The sequence below is a fragment of the Calidris pugnax genome, unplaced genomic scaffold, assembly GCF_001431845.1.
Source record: "Calidris pugnax isolate Ruff unplaced genomic scaffold, ASM143184v1 scaffold407, whole genome shotgun sequence".
Classification (NCBI taxonomy): Eukaryota; Metazoa; Chordata; class Aves; order Charadriiformes; family Scolopacidae; genus Calidris; species Calidris pugnax.
In genome coordinates this window covers 464,417-483,384 of record NW_015091179.1, presented here as the reverse complement: position 1 = coordinate 483,384, position 18,968 = coordinate 464,417, and the positions used below count along the sequence as shown (strand labels likewise).

Sequence of the window (18,968 nt, the reverse complement as noted above, 5' to 3'; positions counted from 1 at the left end):
AGGGCGTGAGCTGGGCCCTCCTGTGAGGGAACAGGCTGGTGGTCCACGTGTGGGTCAGAAATCCATGGTGGGCTCCTTTGCAGGTTCTGAAGTACACGGCTGGGGAGATCAACTACGGTGGCCGTGTGACGGATGACTGGGACAGACGCTGCATCATGAATATTCTGGAAGATTTCTACAAACCTGAGGTTCTGATTCCTGAGTTTGCTTATTCCGAATCGGGGATCTACAAGCAGATCAGTACCTCTTCTGACCTTGACGTAAGTACTCGGGTAACAAACTGCAGCTCAGGGGTCCGGGCCCAGGGGGATCATCACAGAGCAAAGGGGACCTGCTCCTCCCTGAAACCCGCTGCCTTCCCAGTTCCCCGGGGGGATAGAAGTTCATAAGAACCTGGGGATCTTCAGCTGCTTTCAGGAAGCTGCATCTGTTCCAGGCAACAGGAGGAAAATCTTGTCCCTGTGCGCAGGAGGTGGTAGCAGCTATTACCAGGGTTCCCAGCTGAAAGCTTTTGTCCTCTGAATCATTTTGATGTCACACACCTAAGGTACCTGAGGAGCTCTGCAGGAGACACGGCAGGAAGCTCACTGACAAGCTGCCCGTTCCTGGAGCATGTGTTTGCTTCCACACAGACACAATTTAACTCCCCAGCCAGACCACAGACTGTGTCTGTGGCCTCTGCTCAGCCACCAAACGTGGCTCAGAGGAGCTGCCCCCACAGCAGCCTGAGTCCTGTGTCAGCCAGTGTTGCCCAGGCCACACAGAAGCTGTCCCTAGGTCAGTTTGGTTTCCTGGCTGGGACAAGAGACAAGGAGCTGTGTAAAAGCGAGATGAATGAATCTCCAGCACCAAGACAAGGAATATCCATGATCTGCTGGATTTAGCTTATCCAGCAAACCCCCCTGGCTTAGTCATTTCTTTGGGGCCAGACCCGTAGCAGCCCAATGGGGCACCTGTGGTCGTGGCCTCACAATCTGCATGGATTCCTCTCCAGGGCTACCTCCAGTACATCAAGAGCCTGCCCCTCAACGACAGCCCGGAGCTCTTTGGTTTGCACGACAACGCCGACATCACCTTCGCGCAGAACGAGACCTTTGCTCTGCTGGGGGCCATCACGCAGCTGCAGCCCAAGACCTTCACGGTGGGAGGACGCAGCAGGGAAGAGGTGGGTGCCCCAGTCCCACCGGTACCCAGCCAGCACAAACACCAGCTCTCAGCAGGTGCCACCAATGCTAGTGCCACCCCACCTGCTGGGTGCCAGTAGTGCCACTGCCAACGTGGTGTTAGCTCAGCAGCCACGGCCAGGAGGGTGCTCACCCACTTGCTGTCTTCCTTCCAGCTCGTGGAGGAGACTGCCAAGGCCATCATGGCAAAGCTGCCTGCCCCCATGAACCTGCAGGAGGTGATCCACAAATACCCACTGCTCTACGAAGAGTCCATGAACACGGTGCTGGTGCAGGAGGTGATCAGGTAAAGCCCCTGTGGGGTCATGTCCTGGATCAGTGACCAGCTGGTCCCTTAGGGCACAGCTGAGATGTGTAGGCCCCTTGAGGAACCTCGTTGCAGCCACAGTAACAACTGTTTTGTCCCAACCAGAGCCTTCAGCTGATCCCTGTCCTGTAGGGACTATCAGTGCCTCCATCTGCTACTGTCAGCAATTTGGGGATGGGGGATGGCTATGAGACCAGCTATGAGGAATGGGGCTGGGGGTTATATGGAGGAGCTTCACTCATTGTGCAGAGATCCACACCCTCTCTGGACAGAGGTGGGCAATAAAGCACTGCCCCGAGTCGCTCTGATCCCTCTGCTCTTTCTCTGTAGGTACAACAGGCTCCTGGAGGTGATTGCTCAGACACTGAAGGATTTGCTGAAAGCTCTGAAGGGCCTGGTGGTGATGTCCTCTCAGCTGGAGCTGATGGCCAGCAGCTTGTACAACAACACTGTCCCCGAGATGTGGAATGCCAAGGTACGTGCCCCGGCCGGCCCAGCTGCCCACAGGAGCTCACCCGAACAAGGGGGACAGGTCATCAACCACCACAGCTGACCTGGGCCATCTCACACGGAGCTGGCTCTTCCCCCCTGGCATGGAGATCTCTCTTGCCTAGTTCAGCTTGTAGTTGTTCCCAGTCCTGGGCTGGATGAATCCCTGGACTCTGGCCAGCTGTCAGCAACTAGGGCTCAAGGTCTAGGGTGTCTTTGAATTCCTTCAACACCTTCTGTGGTTGCCCCACAGGCCTACCCGTCACTGAAGCCCTTGGCATCCTGGGTGAACGACTTGGTGCAGCGGATTGAATTCCTGCAGAAATGGATCAGCCACGGGATCCCCTCCGTGTTCTGGATCAGTGGGTTCTTCTTCCCCCAGGCCTTCCTCACCGGGACGCTGCAGAACTTCGCCAGGAAGTCCATCATCTCCATTGACACCATCTCCTTTAGCTTCCAGGTCAGTAAGTCAGGGAGAGGCTCTGGATTTGTCTGGATTTTTTAAAAATCTGCTGCTAGGAGGCCACAAAGGCAGCAGTTCTAGCCCTGACCCGCCCACGAGGTAAAGGCACCAGCTGCCCATGGACCCCACCATTCCCTTTGTGCTTAGATACACCCACCCACCTGCCAGACACCTCCACAAGGCAAGGAGAGACCTCTGTGCCTCTGCAGACCTGCCCACATCCCTCTCCACAGGCTGCCCCGCAGCCTCACGATGCCAGAAAACCCAGCCCAGCCCATCTGAGCGCTGGGACAGGCCCCCCTCCGGCAGTGCTGACCAGGGGACATGGGGGGGTCCTTGGGCTCCTGAGCTCCAGGGACAGTTCTCCATGGGGCTGTGGGGCCTGTTCTGCTCCGCAGGTGATGAAGGAGGCGGTGAGTGATCTCACCCGCCCTCCCACCGAAGGCTGCTACATCCACGGCCTGTTCCTGGAGGGTGCCCGCTGGGACCCCGCTGCGTTCCAGCTGGCGGAGTCGCGGCCCAAGGAGCTGTACACGGAGATGGCCGTCATCTGGCTGCTTCCTGTCCCCAACCGCCAGCCCCCAGCCACCGGCACCTACCTCTGCCCTATCTACAAGACTCTGACTCGTGCAGGTGGGTGCCCTAAAGACAGATCTCCAGAAGGGAGAGTGTAGAAGCAGCGAGAGTTCCTCCTGCCACACACCGTTATGGAGTGTGGAGATGTTGGCAGAGTCCAGCCAGGGAGAAAAAGATTTCTCCTGCTGTGGTTGTGGAGATGGAGCCACCAGGTACCCTGGCTGTGCTACAGTGCCTCTGCCCAGGCTCCCCGCAAGCCCACACCCCAAAACACACAAGCCTGTTTGCCCCAGCCCTGCTCCACCTGTCACCTAGCACAGGAATGGGATGGGATCTCACCAGGGTCACCTCTATGGGACTCCCTGGTCACTGTGCAGCAGCCAGGGCTGCAGTAACCCCCTCTTGCCCTCGCTTCCCCCCTTACAGGCACCCTGTCAACCACGGGCCACTCCACCAACTACGTCATCGCTGTGGAGATCCCTACGGACAAGCCGCAGAAGCATTGGATCAAAAGGGGCACGGCCTTGATCTGCGCCCTGGACTTCTAGCCAGAAAACCCACCCAGGCCAGGAGACCCTCCTGCGCAGAGGTAGGCAGCACGGGAGGCAGCAGGAGCCTGCTGGCTTCCCCCCTCCTCCTCCTGCCCCCCGAGCTGTGTCAATAAATTGAGCTCAACTCCACACCATCATAGTCACCTGGTGTTATTGCAACCCTCGGGATTGCCTCAGGTTTTTAGCACCACAGAAGAGCTGCCAGAGGGGACAACATGGCCCGGAGCAGGCACTCGGTGCTCCCAGCCCCACACGTGCTCCTCTCCCTTCCCTCGCACACCTCTGCCTTGGCTGGCTGGTACAGGATAGCTTTATTCCTTCAGACAGATCCATTATTTACAGAACTTGATATCAGACACAGCAAGAGACAGAAGGATTTTTCTTCCCTTCAACAAATACCAAAAGAACGGTTTCATTCCATGGTCAAGATCTGTACAAATTTGCACATTTGCAAAATTCCAGTCCTCTCCTGCGGCAGCTCCCCTTGGCCCAGCTCAGGACACCTCTGGAGAGAGCTGCTGGGGACAGGCAGGAGAAGCTGCAGGGCTGGCAGGAGGCAGCAGGCAAGCTCTGGGCTGGCAGCCAGCGAAGGGCTGGAGCAGGAGGAGCAGCTTTGGGCTCCCTCCACTGCTTCCACCCGCCACTGCAGTCCCCATCCACCGAGAGACTCCCTGTCTAGACCCCAGCACCGTGCCCAGCAGCACCAAGGCCACCCTACAACTTGGCCTGTTCATAATTCACAGGGGTTTCTCTAGGGGACTGGGTCTGGAGCAACCCCGTGTGACCCACAGGCACTGCCAGGGTCACGGAGCTGGTCCCCAGGGGAGCAGTCATGGCAGCAGAGCCACATGCTGCCCCCCAGCACCACCATGAAGGGCTGGACACAAGGCCCAGCTCCAGGGATGAGCCCACTCGTCCTCACCCAGAAACAGAGCTGCCAAGGGCCACCGGGGAGCCTGGCAGGGGGTGTTGGTACCCCCAGAGCAGTGAGGGCAAGGCAGGACTCCCTGGCCACACATGGGCCAGCTCTGGGGCCTGGAGGCAGGAGAACAGGCTCTGTGAAGGAGCCACCACACTCAGCAATGGCCAAAGCCTGGGTCAGAACTAGAAATAAGTTTGGGGAAGGGAGGGAGAGGGATAGAAAACAAACACAAACGTCCTGGGGAAGCACAGAGCTGAAGGCCTGGGCGCAGGAGGACACAAGCCCCAGCCAGCTGTGGCCAGCACAGCCTCACGTGGGCATCACCAGCGTTCCCACAAACGCCAGCCCCACCACCGGCCAGTGGGCTCTTCCCCTCCTGCCTCAGTCCTCAGCCAGGGCGCCGAGACGCAGGCCCACGGCATCTGGGAGCTGCTGTGGCACCGCCAGGCAGCTGGGCACTCCCGTGCCTTCTGCTGCAGGGATTCCCCTCCAGACAACACGTTTCCACCTTTCACAAGTGGGGCTCAGAGGAAAACCTGGTTTCTCTTTGTCCCCAGGCTCCGCTTCTTCAGCCAAGGGTTTGTTGCTGTGGTCCCTCTTCCTTGAGCAAAGGGTAATGTCAATCCGAGTGCCACCAGGCAAAGCCCAGCTGCTGCTCCTCACAGTCCTGACTCCCCGGCTACTGGCGCTTGGCTTTGTAGGGCCGGGAGCGTTTCCGACGGTCCGGCTTCCTCTGCTTGTGCAGGCGGCCGATGCTGACCCCCTGCCGCCTGCGCACCGAGATGTTCTGCTCCACCAGGCTTGCCAGCATCCCTGCGGGGACAGACAGACATGCTGGTACTGCCCATGCCAGGGTGCAGCCCTCCCCACCACCCCCCTCACCCAAAACCCATCACTGGGCTCCTCCTGGGAATATAAAATCAGGAGGACGCAGCAGACGTGGGGCTGCCCAGACTGAGAGCTCCCTCCTGCCCTACGCCTGGCAGAAACGGACTGGGGCTCACCTTCCTGCGCCAGCATGGAGATGAAGGTACAGATGAACTCGTCGTAGTTGTGGGTTCTCCTCTGGTCATCGATCTACGAAGAGATGGCAAATCCACAGATAATCCCCAAAGGGGTGGCAGGGAGAAAGGAGAACTCAAGGCTAACGGGGCAAAGAACCAGTATGCCTGGCCCAATCCACAGGCAAAAGTGACCACACCAGGAAGGGGCCCACCTCCCAGCTCAGGCCAGTGCACTACTGGGACGATCTATCTCCATCCCAGTTCAGATGCCTGCAGAAAGGGCAGCTGGGAAGAGGCGAGGGCTGGCAGGGCAGGACCCCAAATGCGTCTCTCTTCTCAACTGAACCACTCTCCCTCCACTTTGACATAAAGACACCCCTCAGGTGTCAGACAGAAGCCCTCAGGGAGCTAAACGGGCAACACAAACACATCACCAACAAAACACACCTTGAATTTCTTCCTCTTCTCCACCTCTTCCTTCAGGCAGGCCTCGTAGTTCGCAATCTCTGCCTCCACGCACTTCAGCAGCGCCAGCAGCTCCTGCCGGGACCAAGCAGAGCAAATGTGATACACAGACCCCTGGGGCAGCCCAGGAACCAGCAGGCTGAGCTGGTGGGTGCTCCTCTCTGCACTGGGAAAGGGGGGGAAAAAAAAGATCAGTTCATTGTAGGGAATTTTTGAGTCAGAGGGTGATCAATCAGCCAGGCAGCCCCACAGCCGGCCCCAAGGGAGCTGGTTCTGCCTGAGCCTGGCACAGCCCCTCGTTCCTGGTTGTGGGACAGGGGGGAGGGCTGTGTGCGTGTCTGAGGAACACCCCAGGGCCTGGTTCTTCTCAGTAACAAAACTTGAAGACTTCCCTTTTGAGTAAAAACAGTTTCTAGCCAGCTCTCCTCCAGGGAGCCCTTGATGTACTTGTGCTGCCCAAGCCTGGTCCTGTCCCCTGGCTGGAGGATGGGATTTGGGGATCCAGGTCCCACCAGCCTCTGGCCCAAAGGAGAGCACGGCACGCCCAGCGTCTGGGCTGTGGGAGACCGTGGCTCTGCCCACTGCCACCCAAACGTCCCCGAGATGACGCAAGGCAAAAAACCTGCACTGCCCTGTGCCTGAGGGCACGGCTGCGGCGACGCGCGAGCGGGACAGCGTGCACATGCGGTTCAGTCGCTGCCAGCGCTGCTGCCTCTCTGGGTGAGCACAGGGAGCTCCACCTTCCCAGGGCTGTCGCAGCACAAAACTCACCTTGGGAGAATACTTTTCCCCCCCAGGGTGATCACTGGTCCTGCCAAGTCCCACCTTCTCTTTGCTGTCACTGGCCTCACTGCCCTCCTTCTCGTCCAGTTTGATTGCCACCGGGGGGGCCTCTTCACCGGGTTTGATGGAAGGGGGGGAGCTTTTACCCCCATCTGCGCAGAAGGGAAGGAAGCATTAAGAGCCATCACAAAGGACCACTCCTTAAGTCAAAGGACACTGTCTGGTCACCACAGGGGAGATGCCACCCCCCCCAGAAGCTGGCAGGCACCCACCTGCAACAGCCAGCGGGCAGAAGACACCATCCTCGGTGAGATGCAGCAGGCCGGTGCTGATGACGGGCCCCAGGTCCCTGACAGCCCGGTTGTAGCGCATGCAGTCGACGCGCAGCAGCCCGTCCTCCTCCCCAAAAAGCACCTTGGAGATGTGGGAGGTGACGGGGCTGGAGGGGCGGGTGGGGTTGGCCGAGCGGATGGGAGAGCGCAGCGGGGAGTTGAAGGCGCTGCCGATCTCGGAGGCGGTGTCCGTGCTCTCGTTGCTGGGGGTGGGAGAGGGCTGGGAGTGGGTGACCACGGCCACGGCGGTGCCCCCGCTGCTCGTCTTGATGGACAGGGGAATGGAAAGATCCTTTTGGGATTCCTTCAGCTTCTCAGCCAGGACGTTGATGGTGTTGGGTTGGAGGACGGAGAGCTGGCCATCCGCGGCCCCCGCCACGTGCTCTTGCTTCACCTGCCCTTTCCTTTTGTACCTGCCCAGGGACAGAGCAGGGAAGGTGAGCAGCTGGTGGAAGGAGGTGGGGGCCCAGCGCAGGCACTGCCAGCTCCCCACTGAGCACTCCAGCCTGCCTGCTGGGATGGAACAAGGCCTGAGACATGTCTAGGTCATCCCCACTGCCACCAGCTTCTCTGGCAGCACCCCACAGCTGCAGGTACCCCTATGTAGCCAGGGGGATGGAACAAGGCCTGAGACATGTCTAGGTCACCCCCGCTGCCACCAGCTTCTCTGACAGCACCCACACCACAGCTGCAGGTACCCCTACGTAGCCAGGGGACACGGGGTGCTGCGTACCCCTGCTCTTCTTCCAAAGCCCCAAAAGCAGCCTCGCTGTGACCCCACGTTTCTCTCCTTCACAGCAGCCCCAGCACACCACCACCACCACCACCAGGAGCTGCTCTGGCAATCGGCGCTGGGGAACTGAGGCTCCTCAAAGCCCGCTGCCAGCGTGGTTATACTCAGGGCAGACAACACTCAGGGCTGATCATGAAGAGCTACCAAAGAGCTTTACAGAATCCATTGAGCGAGCAGTAAAAGAGCAGGCAAAGAGGAGAACAGCCCTCACTGCACACGGAGATGCAGGCTCTAACACAGCTAAGGAAAGAGATCCAGGAGCCACCGCTGGCGGTTCTACAAATGTCAGCTCCTCCAGCCCTCACTCTAAGCCCTCACCTGATGGCCGAGTTGGTGTTACGAACTTCCTCCTCATCATCATCGTCGTAGTCATCCTCATCATCCGAATACTGCTGGTGCTGTCGGACTGGGACCCGGCTGCGACCCACTCCTGCCGCAAGGTCTTCCTCCTCCTGCAAAACACCGATGCTGACGGCCTGCAGAGGGGCAAGGAGGGAGCACCCAGCGGACACCTCCTCGGTCCAGCCCAGCACCAGGGCTTGCCCCTTTCGAGAGGAGATGGGGGACTCAGCCAGGTCAGTCTTCACCCTCCCACCTTCCAGCCCTGGTCAGAGCAAGTGTGGGTGGGCTACCAGGCAGGGGAAGGGCTTAGACGGCCTGACAGACAGAGCCCTGTGGAGATGAGGGGCTGGACACAAAAAGCTCAGCTCCGAGTCAGGTGTGCTGGTGGCCTGGAGCTCCAGCCTACCTGCATGGGGGACTTGGCGTAGTTGTGATTGTCCAGGAAGGCGGGCAACCTCTGCACGATGGGGTTGGGGTTGGCTGGAGGTGCGCCGTTGATGCTGCTCGCTGATGTCTTTGCCACCGGTTTGGATTTGTTGGGTGGGCTCTGCGTGGCCACAGGGTGGCCCTGGCTGGCAGGCTCATCGGTACCATCTGCCATACAAGCACAGCACAGCCCATCATGACCAGCACCAGCACGTTTCACTCAATGTCTTCTGCCACCCCTTGCCCACCCCAGGTAGCAGAGGAGCTCTTACACTGCACCACATCATCACACCCACTTCCCATTCCACCTCCAGCTGTCACCAGTGTCCCCACGCTTAAGCCCTCCCATTTTCAAGCTCTGCATCCCTCCTCCCAGGCACAGAGGCATCTACCACACCCCAGCACAGTGTGCACGGAGCTGGGCTTGGAGAAAAGAAAGCAAAGCTGACCAAAAAGGTGCCTCAAGCTCCATGTGAGCCAGCTGGTGTCACCAGCCCGTGCTCGCTGGCTGGCAACACCACTTGTACGGGGGTCTACCTGGATGGGCGCTCTCTGGAGTCACAGTCTTGCTGCTGGCTGGCTTTGCCTCTTCTGGAGGCTGAGCCTCCTGAGACTTCTGGGTCTGGATCAGCTCAGGCTGAGTCACTCGGATAAGCTTGAAGGCAAACGACAGAGGGAAACTGAGTGCTGGACTAGAGTGACCAAATCACATCCCTCCCATTTGAGCTTTGCAGAAGAACTTGCAAGGGTGAGCCAACCACCAAACACCCACGTGTACAATCAACTGACAATGCCATGGATGAACCTCCCAGGCGAGCAGCAAAAGGCCAAGCAGTGAGGCTGGTAATCTCCTTTTCCCAGAAAACAGAGCCTATTCCCACCCCAGGCTCACACTCCCTGAGGCTTGGGCTGTCCTACCTGCTGCAAGGCCTCCAGCACGGTCTGGCGGTTCATCTTCAGGATGTGCAGTTTGGACTCGTACTTCATCCTCCGATCGGGCACCACCGCCATCAGGTTGAAGCGGATGTCGTGGTACGGCTCCCTGCAGGAGGGGACAGCAGAGGTCAGCTGCAAGCTGGTGGTGGAAAGCCCATCTCCCAGCAAAAGGGGGTCAGCAGGCTGCCAGCCATACCCCACACACCTCCCACGGGCTCTTTCCAGGCCTTGCCCTGGCATTTAACACCAACACACAGGGGGCTTTTCCCCCCAAACCAAGTCAACCTCACACTGACTGAAGAAGCAGAGCAAAACATCCTTTACAGAGTCACAAGCTGGTTGAGGTGGGAAGGGACCCGTGGAGGCCATCCAAGCCCCTGCTCCGGCAGCGTCACCCAGAGCTGGTTACCCAGCACTGTGTCCGGACGGCTTTTGAGATCTCCAAGGATGGAGACTCCACAACTTCTCTGGGCAACCTGTGTCAGTGCTTGGTGACCCATCCAAGCATCCAGGAGGCCCAGCTCAGGACCAGAAGCACCATTCCCTCTCCCATGGACTCGAGTTAACAGCGACCTAATCCGGCCACCCTCATTCTGCGTGGCCATTTGCCGGGACTCCGCAGCACACTCCAAAGGCAGGCAATTTGTAGGCAAAAGGTGGGAAGGAGGCAGCGTGCCTGCACCCCTCCCAAGCAGCATTCTCTACCCGCAATCCCACACTTTGCCACCCCAAGACCACAGCAGAAAGAACCCAAGGAGAAATGGCAAGGGGCCAGGCCCAACGCGCCGTGGCCTGTGAGGTTACCCTGCAGTGGCCAGGCCAATGCGCTCCATGATTACTCTCCTGGCTTTGTCTGTCCACTCCTCGTCATCAGCCCACGGCCCTGTGATAACGAGACAGAGCTGGAATTAGCAAAGCAGGCCAAGGCTCAAGCTTCAGACTCACAGAGTGGATCCTGCTGTCCCCACGAGAGGCAATCTCATGGGGTAGAGCAAGACAAGAAGGGGCTGAGGAGGCACAAGGACCACACTGTCAGCCCATACAGTGGAACCCTCCTGTCTCTGCCTTCCCAATGGAAAATGTGAGTTATCTGCAGGGCAGAAAGGTGAGTTTTGAACCCTACAGACCACAAGCAATTCACAGGCTCTGGGCTCACAAAGTCCAAGGAAATCCCAGGTCTTGCTGGGATCCACCTGCCACAGTTAAGAAACCCACGTACGTGAAGGGGGTACCTTGCCAAAGGGCCTGACAGACAGGAGCAAAGTCCTAGAGGGGATAAATAAACGTCTGAAAGACAGAATTAGTGGTCAAGTTGTAAGAGAAGGGAGCAACCTCAGCAGCCTGTTGGGATCGGCGTTGGGACCCCGTGCCTCAACACACAGCGGTTATTTGGCACAAGGGGAGGGTAAGGAGGAGACAAATTCTGCTTGTGAGACCGAGTTATTTCAGAGCTGCAAAAGGACCTCATGACCCCGAGCAACTGGGGAGGAAAACGGCAAAGCTGGAAAAAGCAATGCAATGGGTTCAGAAATAACTGCCTTCTAGACACAGTCCCCAGCGCACCGGCTCCAAAATGAGCTATCAAAAGTGAAGACACATCTGGGAGCCATTGGAGAGATTCCCCACAAAGATTAGGTAGTGCTCAGTGGCAATGAAAAATAATGCATACATTGGACATACCAGGGTGTCTGTCTGACTGTGTCAATGAGTAGGGAGAGGTGGACTCTTACCGTGGTCAATGGGATAGACCTTGAGCCCGTCCAGCTCGAACAGCCGTCCCTTGATGGGGACATAACTGACAAAATGGAAAGCCTCCATGGTTCGTACAGCGCTGATACCGTTCTGCTTTTCGGGCAAGTGCCGCGGCTCCGGCCTGCGAGGGCAAGAGAGGGGAGAGGTCAGAGGAGAACCCACCTCTGCCAGCCAAAATGAGCCACGAGAGACGCCCCTCACTCACCTGGCATGGCTGTTATGGGCCTTGGCCAGCTCCGGGGCATTGCCGATGGCATAGCCTTTACTCTGCAGCCAACAGCAGGAGAGGAAACAATTGAGAAGTGACAGGAAACAAACAAAATGCTTCACCCACCGGCTCCCCACTCCCTCCATCCACACAGCAGGGCTGGGAGAGCAACTTTCAGGCACACCCTCTGCTCTGCTCATTACAGGGAAAACCCAAGATGAAAATAACACACAATTTCTGCTGCAGAAATTAGAGAGAAACACGGACTTCAAGACAGTCTCCTATTTTTCTAAAGGTAGGAGAGGATTTCTGATCACAGACTTAACCAATGCACCTGGACTAAGGAATCACACAACAGAAGGCTCAGAGCTGTGCCCAGCATAAGGGGACCAAGGCTCTAAGCAAGGCAAGGTAGGAAGAGGAGAAAGAGGCAATACTGATCACCCCCACGGAGGGCTGGAAAGGAGGCAGCTCGTTACAGCATCATCCCAAGAGGGGAGAGAGGGGCAGATTCACATGCGCCACCCACGCACAGCCCCTGCACACCCCCGCCCCTACCTCAGGGCTGAATCCTTTGGTGAAATCCTTCATGCGGCTCAGCGTGGGGCCCAGGTCGACATTGTTGCAGTTCAGGAGGACACTCAGCAGGGCATGGGTGGCACAGGAGTTGGGGATCAGCTGGAGGGTGACACAAGGACCATCTTAACCAGCAGGAACAAGGCAACCCTTCAACAACCCCTCAGTGTTGACCATAATCAACTGAAAAGTACTGACGCAAGAACCACTTCTGAGAGCAGCGACTTGACCTCAGCTCTCCAAGGAAGGAAGGAGGTCAGTCTTGTTTAGTGAGCCCCACTGTGCCCCCATGAGCATCTGCCCACAGACCCCACTGGATTCCCTCCAACCTTGGAACTCAGGGCTGAGACTCCCAGGAAAGAGGGAGCATCCCTGCAAGAGCAGTGTAGCCTCTCAGTACGTTGCTTCCCTGAGGTGTCCCACGAGACATCCCTCCACAATGTTGACCATAATCAACTGAAAAGTACTGATGCAAGGACCACTTCTGAGAGCAGCAACTTGACCTCGGCTCTCCAAGGAAGGAAGGAGGTCAGTCTTGTTTAGTGAGCCCCACTGTGCCCCCATGAGCATCTGCCCACAGACCCCACTGGATTCCCTCCAACCTTGGAACTCAGGGCTGAGACTCCCAGGAAAGAGGGAGCGTCCCTGCAAGAGCAGTGCAGCCTCTCAGTACGTTGCTTCCCTGAGGTGTCCCATGAGACACCACCCCCACACACACACTTTCTTCTTGCCTCCAGCCTACCTGGTGAGCAAAGAACATGTTATTAACGATGTCATCGTCGATCACCGACGTCTCATCCACCAGGGTAGAAACCTTCCGGCGTGATCTGCGCTCCTCAATCCACTTGAACAGGAAGATGAACCCATACACAGGGCTGTGGAGAGAAGTCAGCAGTTGAACCATTTTGGATGGACACCACCATTGGGGCTGCTCTGCCCACACCAGAAACCTTCTGTTTCAAACCTCAGGCAGAGCAAAGAAAGAGAGGAGAAGCAGAACCACCAGTCCCATCTTTCTGGAAGTGTCCATCCCTGCCACAGGTTCCTGCAGCCCCACATTACCGAGGACACTCTCCTGTGCTGATGCTCCAGGCTCAGACAACAATCAAGCTTAAAAACTTTGGGTTTTGACAGGTCTTAAGAGACTCAAGACAGGGAAACGGGAAGTGAAATTCACCTCTGGATACTGACCGACATGCAGCATGGTGCCTGACTACCAAATGACCCCTCCTTTTAAATATATGTTGTATTCATTTTCAAGAAGAGTTCAGGCTTTTAAGAAAGCGACAGCCTCAAAGCCATTTCAAAGCACTGAGACAGGCAGAAAGCCCACAGTGCAGGCACACTGGTATTCACCTCTGGATACTGACCGACATGCAGCATGGTGCCTGACTACCAAATGACCCCTCCTTTTAAATATATGTTGTATTCATTTTCAAGAAGAGTTCAGGCTTTTAAGAAAGCGACAGCCTCAAAGCCATTTCAAAGCACTGAGACAGGCAGAAAGCCCACAGTGCAGGCACACTGGTTGGCACCGCACCTCTGCATGCAGAAAGGGAGATGAATCCCTTGAAGATGTCCCCCACCTGCCCCACAAGGTCTTCCTCAAGGCACAAGACTGCCCATCTGCCCCAAACCTGATGAAGCCCTCAAAGCCATTTCAAAGCACTGAGACAGGGAGAGAGCCCACACTGCAGGCACGCTGGGTGGCACCGCACCTCTGCATGCAGAAAGGGAGATGAATCCCTTGAAGATGTCCCCCACCTGCCCCACAAGGTCTTCCTCAAGGCACAAGACTGCCCATCTGCCCCAAACCTGATGAAGCACTCCAGGTTCATCACTTACAACACTGACCTCCATAAATGACATGTTTCCACGCCTGTGACTTACCCTTGGCATTTGCTCTGCAGATCATAAATTTCTTCAACCTGCACTCCCTTGACCCCTGCAAACAAAGGGCAGAAGCTGGTGTAAAGCCCACCAGAAAGGAATAGGGGTAACGTCAAGCACAAAACCAACTTCCCAGGAGCTTTCTTGCACTCACCAAAATCTTCTACCAGGAGTGTGAAGAGACCTGGAAAGGAACAAAACCAACAGATTATTTCTAGATGAAAAGCACAGAGAGGAAACCTGGTCACTGGCCCCCAAAGGTCCCATATGGTCCCAGGACAAGGTGCAGCCAGCAAAAACGCAGCAGAGCAGGCACTGGGATCAAGCTGACTCCTCAGCAGCAGAGCTGTTGAGCCCTGGCTCGCTACAGAGGTACTCTGGCTTCCTTCATCCCCATTCATCATCCTCTTGCTCTAGAGGACCTGAACCAGCCTTCTCCTACCAGAGCACAATGAAGCTGGACCCACTGCTTATGACCTGTTCAGAAGTAAATCCCCACCATGAACAGCAAAAGGGAGCACCTAGATGACATGTGCTCTTCTAACTGGAGGGAAACACGGCTGAATAGATCACAGGACATTTTAAAAGAAGATAATTTGTGTTCTTGTTAGTGGAAGACAGCCAGCGAAGGGAAAGCCAGCTCAGAGCAACAGGGCTGTGGGGGAAGTCTGAGGGCCAAAAGGCTCATGTTCATCTCCCTCTCTCCTGGGGGACCAAATGCAAGAGCCTGTCTCCAGTGAACACAAAATTCCCATTAGAGAAGGACATAACCAGGGATACAGACACAATGGCAAAGAGACCGAAGGATTACTGGACATCAGCAACTGAGCAGCAGCTTCCACTACGATGCCGTAGCAAAGGCAGCCGGCCCAGTTTCCAGGCAGTCCCCCTGCACACAGAGTTAGTGAGCTCGAGACTGGAATAATAAATCTGCTCCTTTCGCTCCCATATAAAGGCTGCTGAGAGCCTGGGAGGAAGGCCAGGGAATATCAATAAGAAGGATTCTGTCCTGAGAAACATCCCTGTAAGCAAAGGATTTAAGGAACCTGACATAGGTGGCTCAGTCTAGAAGGAAAGAGCCCAAGGGGCTTGCACACCAAAGTTAAAATGACTAAAACAGGGAGGAAGCTTCTGGGAGCAAAGAGTCTTCATTAATTTAGCAGAAGATTCTTACAAAGGTGTCAGTGGGAAGGAACACACTATGGAAACAACACGCTTGAAGCGGTAACAGTCTCCTCACCGTGCAACACTGTTACACCAAACCCCAGCACCTTTCTGACAGAGATGTTTGTCCTCAAAATCACAGATGTCATACAGGTGACATCTACAGAGACTTCGGGGAGTGCCACAGCCTCACTGTCTTCTTTGCAGCAACCCCCGTAGGGCAAGGGGTCCTGCAGACCATAAGTATCTTCAGATGCTTATTAAAGCCACAGTTCTTGTTCCCTCCTAAGATGACATCCGTTAGCAAAGCGGGAGTCGCAGCTGTTCACAGGTAGAGTCTCTCAGCTGTAAAAACTTCCACAAAGGTGGAAAGTCTCACTCACTCCCCAATTTCAACAGCTCCAGTCTACTGATCACACCAAAACATGTGCGATGCCAAATGCGAACCGTATCACAAGCTCTGCCTCACAGCCAGTGAAGATTTGCATCAGAGCAAGGCCTTGTGAACACAAACGACCATAAATGCCAAAAGCAGAGCTGCTCCCACAGGTACCACCAGAAGAAGACCAAGCAGGACTTCCAATTCCCTGTGGGTCAATCCAGAGGACTCCCACATCTCTGCAGCAGTCCTCCAGGGCTGTTCATCAAACTGGCAGGGCTACACCGAAGGAGATGGGAAGTCAGACCTCGTGTGTTTTCCCCCCTGCCCGATCAACATCACCAGGGAGTCAGAGAGAGAATGAAGCCAAACTTCTCCAAGTGCACCATGAAAGGACAAGAAGTGACAGGACCAAGCTGCAGCAACAGAAATTCTGACTATGCACCCAGAAAAAAACAATTCTTCATTACCAGCGTGGTCAGTCCTGGGATCCGGGTGCAGAAATCTCCTTCTTGGGCAAATTCAACCAGCCATGGCCAGTACCATTGAAATTACTCTGCTCTGGGCCAAAGACTTCCAGGGGTCCCTTCCAACCCTGGCTTTTCTCCAATTCATTGCAATATTTCATGATACCTCAACTGTGCCATGAAAGGCACAGTCCTGCTACTGCGATTACTCCTGGAACACCCAAACCCTCCATCCCAAAACATTTGAGTTGGCTGGAGAAAACATTCTGGTGTCTACAAGCACACTCAATTCTACCACAGCAGTGGCAGACAGCCCATCCGGATCTACTCACCCTTTCTGACCAGTAAAGCACCGAGAGCTTTCAATCCCAAGCCCCATGGTGAGCTTATGGGATGTGCTGAAGGCCAAGAGCAGAGCATGGGTCATTCTTAACCTCTGTCCCAACTGCTACCTCTGCATCCAAACCTCTACACATCCAAAGGAGTGCAGCTGCAGTGTGCCGAGAGCCCACCTCTGCCCAGACAGATTATCTTCCAAGCAAATAACCTTCCATCCCTGGTGTGAGAATCCAAACCATGTCCCATCTTTGGCATGGTCTTTGAGATGAAGAAGGGAGAAGATGGGAACAATTTTGGCAATTCCTGAGTACCAGTAGAAAGAAGATAAAAAGCAGCAACATCTGGGCTGACAGAGACCAACAGCAGACAGAATCCTTCACTGAGTGCAGGAAGACGAGTATAATGCCAGGGGTACAATTTCCACAACGACAGCCTCAAAAATGCACCACCACATCCTAAAGACCAGCTTTCAGCCTCTCAGAGGACAACCCCACATCGCACTACGGCCAATTCAGAGAAGTTAAAACAATGCTCAGCCAGTGCTCATGCCAGCTTTGGCCTTCAAACCCTAACCCACAAAACAAACTCTGGGACTCCACCAGAGAAACCACTTTCTCCGATGCAGTGGGAAGAGGATGTCCGTGACCATCCTACTCCCAGCAGCTCTTCAGCACCTTTCCTGGACTACCTGGGCGAGAGGGTTTGATCCACCTGCTCTGCTGTATAGCAATGACAGGATCTGACACACAGGGGATGGAGACACCACCCTCGTGTGCTCCTAGGTGATACAGGTTGTCCTCAAACCCGCAACGCTCTGGGGCTATCAACAGTCAGAGCTGTTGCTATCGCAAGGGGCATCCCATACACACACCTCTCGCTGATTTCAGTGATATTTCAGGGTGTATTTGCAAACAAGAATGCTTCATACTACAGCCTTATGGCATTTCAGATGTTTTCCACAGAGATCTCCGGGTTTATCAGATCACATCACACACACAGAGGTTTCCAGGGCACCTCAGACCCCATGTACAAGTGCTACCACAGCCCAGGCCCCACTCTGAGCCCTCACAATGCTCCTGCAGCCCTGTTCACCCAATCCTCCACCTGCACCCCTACACCCAGCCTCCTGACACCCCCTTTTCTGCCTGCCCTATACGCCTCACCTTTCCCTAAGTTCTCCATAAACCCCTGTGGGCTATGTCCCACACACTGTGACCCTGCACAGCTCTCCTTCCCCCCAGGACCCACACTACTCCTGCCTCACAAGCCCCTACACCCTTGCTTGCCCTCCTAACCCTCCACCTGAGCCTCCAGGTGCCCCCTCACCCATGTTTGCACCTCTCCCTCCCCACACCCTCCTCTCCCCGCACCCCCTCCCCAGCCCCTCACACTCCTGCAACCCCTGTCCCCCCATTCTCCCACTCTAGGCCTGCACCCTGGAGCCCTGCCCATGCACCCCACACTCCAGCTGGACACCCCACATTCCAAGCCCGCCCCTCAGAGACCACCCAGCCTACCCCTCTGGGTCCTCCAGACCCCGGCCTACCCCTCACAGCCCCGCCACGGCCCAGGCCCCGGCGCCAAGCCCGTCCTTCACAAACCCCCGGCCCAGCGGCCGGCCCCGACACCCAGTCCCCGGTCCCATCCCTCACAGGCCCCGGCCCGTCCTGTCCGTCACAGACCCCAGGCCCCAGGCCCCAGCCCCCGGCCTGTCCCTCATAGCGCCCCCAGCCTAGGCCGCAGCCCGCCGTCCACTTCCCCACAGGCTCCCCCCCGCCCCGGCGCCGTCCCCGCCGCTCACCGGGGTCGCTCTCCAGCTCCAGCCAGCCCTTATTCATCTTCCCGCGGGCCGGGCCGCGTCGCCATGTCCGGCCCCGCCACCCGCCCCGACTCCGGGCCCCGCCGCCGCCGCCGTCGCACCGCCCCCGCGCGTCATCGCTGCGCGACGTCGCGCCACGTTACGTCACCGCGCGGCGCCACACAGCCGTCCCAAGGGGGATGGCGGAGACACAAGTGTCCCCGCGGTGGCGGGGGAGGGCCCTCCCAGGGGCCGGGGCTTCTCCCTGCTCTGCCCCGGGGCTTCGCCTGGGAGTTGGACTCGAGAGCCCGGGCCGCCCCCTGCGACCTGTCCTGAGGGGCCTGGGCCTGTCGCGGGGGATCAGGGCCTGTCGTGAGGGATCAGGGCCTGGAACTGGGCCTGGGCCTATCCTGAGGGACCTGGGACAGGCAGAAAGCCCACAGTGCAGGCACACTGGTTGGGCCTGTCGTGAGGGACCTGGGCCTGGAACTGGGCCTGTCGTGAGGGACTCTGGCCTGGAACTGGGTCTGGGCCTCGGCCTGGGCCTGTCGTGAGAAACCCGGCCTGTCCTAAGGGATCAGGGCCTGGAACTAGGCCTGGGCCTGTCGTGAGGGACCTGGGCCTGGAACTGGGCCTGTCGTGAGGGACTCTGGCCTGGAACTGGGTCTGGGCCTCGGCCTGGGCCTGTCGTGAGAAACCCGGGCCTGGAACTGGGCCTGTCGTGAGGGACTCCGGCCTGGGCCTGGGCCTGTCATCAGGGCTGGGCCCCACTGTGTTGAGGTATAAGGGCTCCTGCTGAGGCTGAGGCCACCCGTCACATCC

The 18,968-nt window shown here is 57.0% G+C and overlaps 2 protein-coding genes across 3 annotated transcripts in view; one reads left to right on the top strand and one right to left on the bottom strand.

The window, feature by feature from the left end:
* Positions 1–3,647, top strand: part of DNAH1 (dynein, axonemal, heavy chain 1) — a 68,259-nt gene extending 64,612 nt beyond the window's left edge. The window contains exons 72-78 of the mRNA XM_014959406.1: positions 84–260; positions 995–1,165; positions 1,340–1,470; positions 1,822–1,966; positions 2,234–2,440; positions 2,842–3,076; positions 3,446–3,647. Of these exons, the coding sequence (XP_014814892.1) occupies positions 84–260; positions 995–1,165; positions 1,340–1,470; positions 1,822–1,966; positions 2,234–2,440; positions 2,842–3,076; positions 3,446–3,567 (1,188 nt within the window). The 3' untranslated portion in view covers positions 3,568–3,647. The remainder of the gene's footprint in view (positions 1–83; positions 261–994; positions 1,166–1,339; positions 1,471–1,821; positions 1,967–2,233; positions 2,441–2,841; positions 3,077–3,445) is intronic.
* Positions 3,648–3,862: 215 nt separating this feature from the next.
* Positions 3,863–18,247, bottom strand: BAP1 (BRCA1 associated protein 1). 2 transcript variants are annotated; one of them, XM_014959475.1, is made up of 17 exons: positions 18,150–18,247; positions 14,154–14,183; positions 14,000–14,054; positions 12,852–12,984; positions 12,092–12,211; positions 11,531–11,592; positions 11,304–11,446; positions 10,378–10,456; positions 9,556–9,679; positions 9,175–9,292; positions 8,618–8,805; positions 8,188–8,321; positions 7,017–7,489; positions 6,787–6,896; positions 5,944–6,036; positions 5,497–5,569; positions 3,863–5,305 (listed from the first exon to the last, which is right to left on the bottom strand). In XM_014959475.1, exons 1-17 carry the CDS (start codon positions 18,184–18,186, stop codon positions 5,172–5,174), a joined length of 2,106 nt encoding a protein of 701 aa, XP_014814961.1. In that variant the 5' UTR covers positions 18,187–18,247; the 3' UTR covers positions 3,863–5,171. The 2 variants fall into 2 exon arrangements, with proteins under 2 accessions (XP_014814961.1, XP_014814960.1); XM_014959474.1 differs by having other exon boundaries at positions 6,733–6,896; positions 18,150–18,244.
* Between the last annotated feature and the right edge of the window lie 721 nt (positions 18,248–18,968).

What these genes read in the sequence shown, in the direction of transcription:
- BAP1 (XM_014959474.1), bottom strand. Translation starts at nt 18,186, where the DNA reads ATGAATAAGGGCTGGCTGGAGCTGGAGAGCGACCCCG. An exon ending in ACGCCAAGTCCCCCATGCAG is followed by an intron (nt 8,322 to 8,617) that starts GTAGGCTGGAGC and finishes GGTGTTTTGCAG; the next exon opens with GAGGAGGAAGACCTTGCGGC. An exon ending in GGGAAAAGTATTCTCCCAAG is followed by an intron (nt 6,037 to 6,732) that starts GTGAGTTTTGTG and finishes TGGTCCCGGCAG; the next exon opens with GAGCTGCTGGCGCTGCTGAA.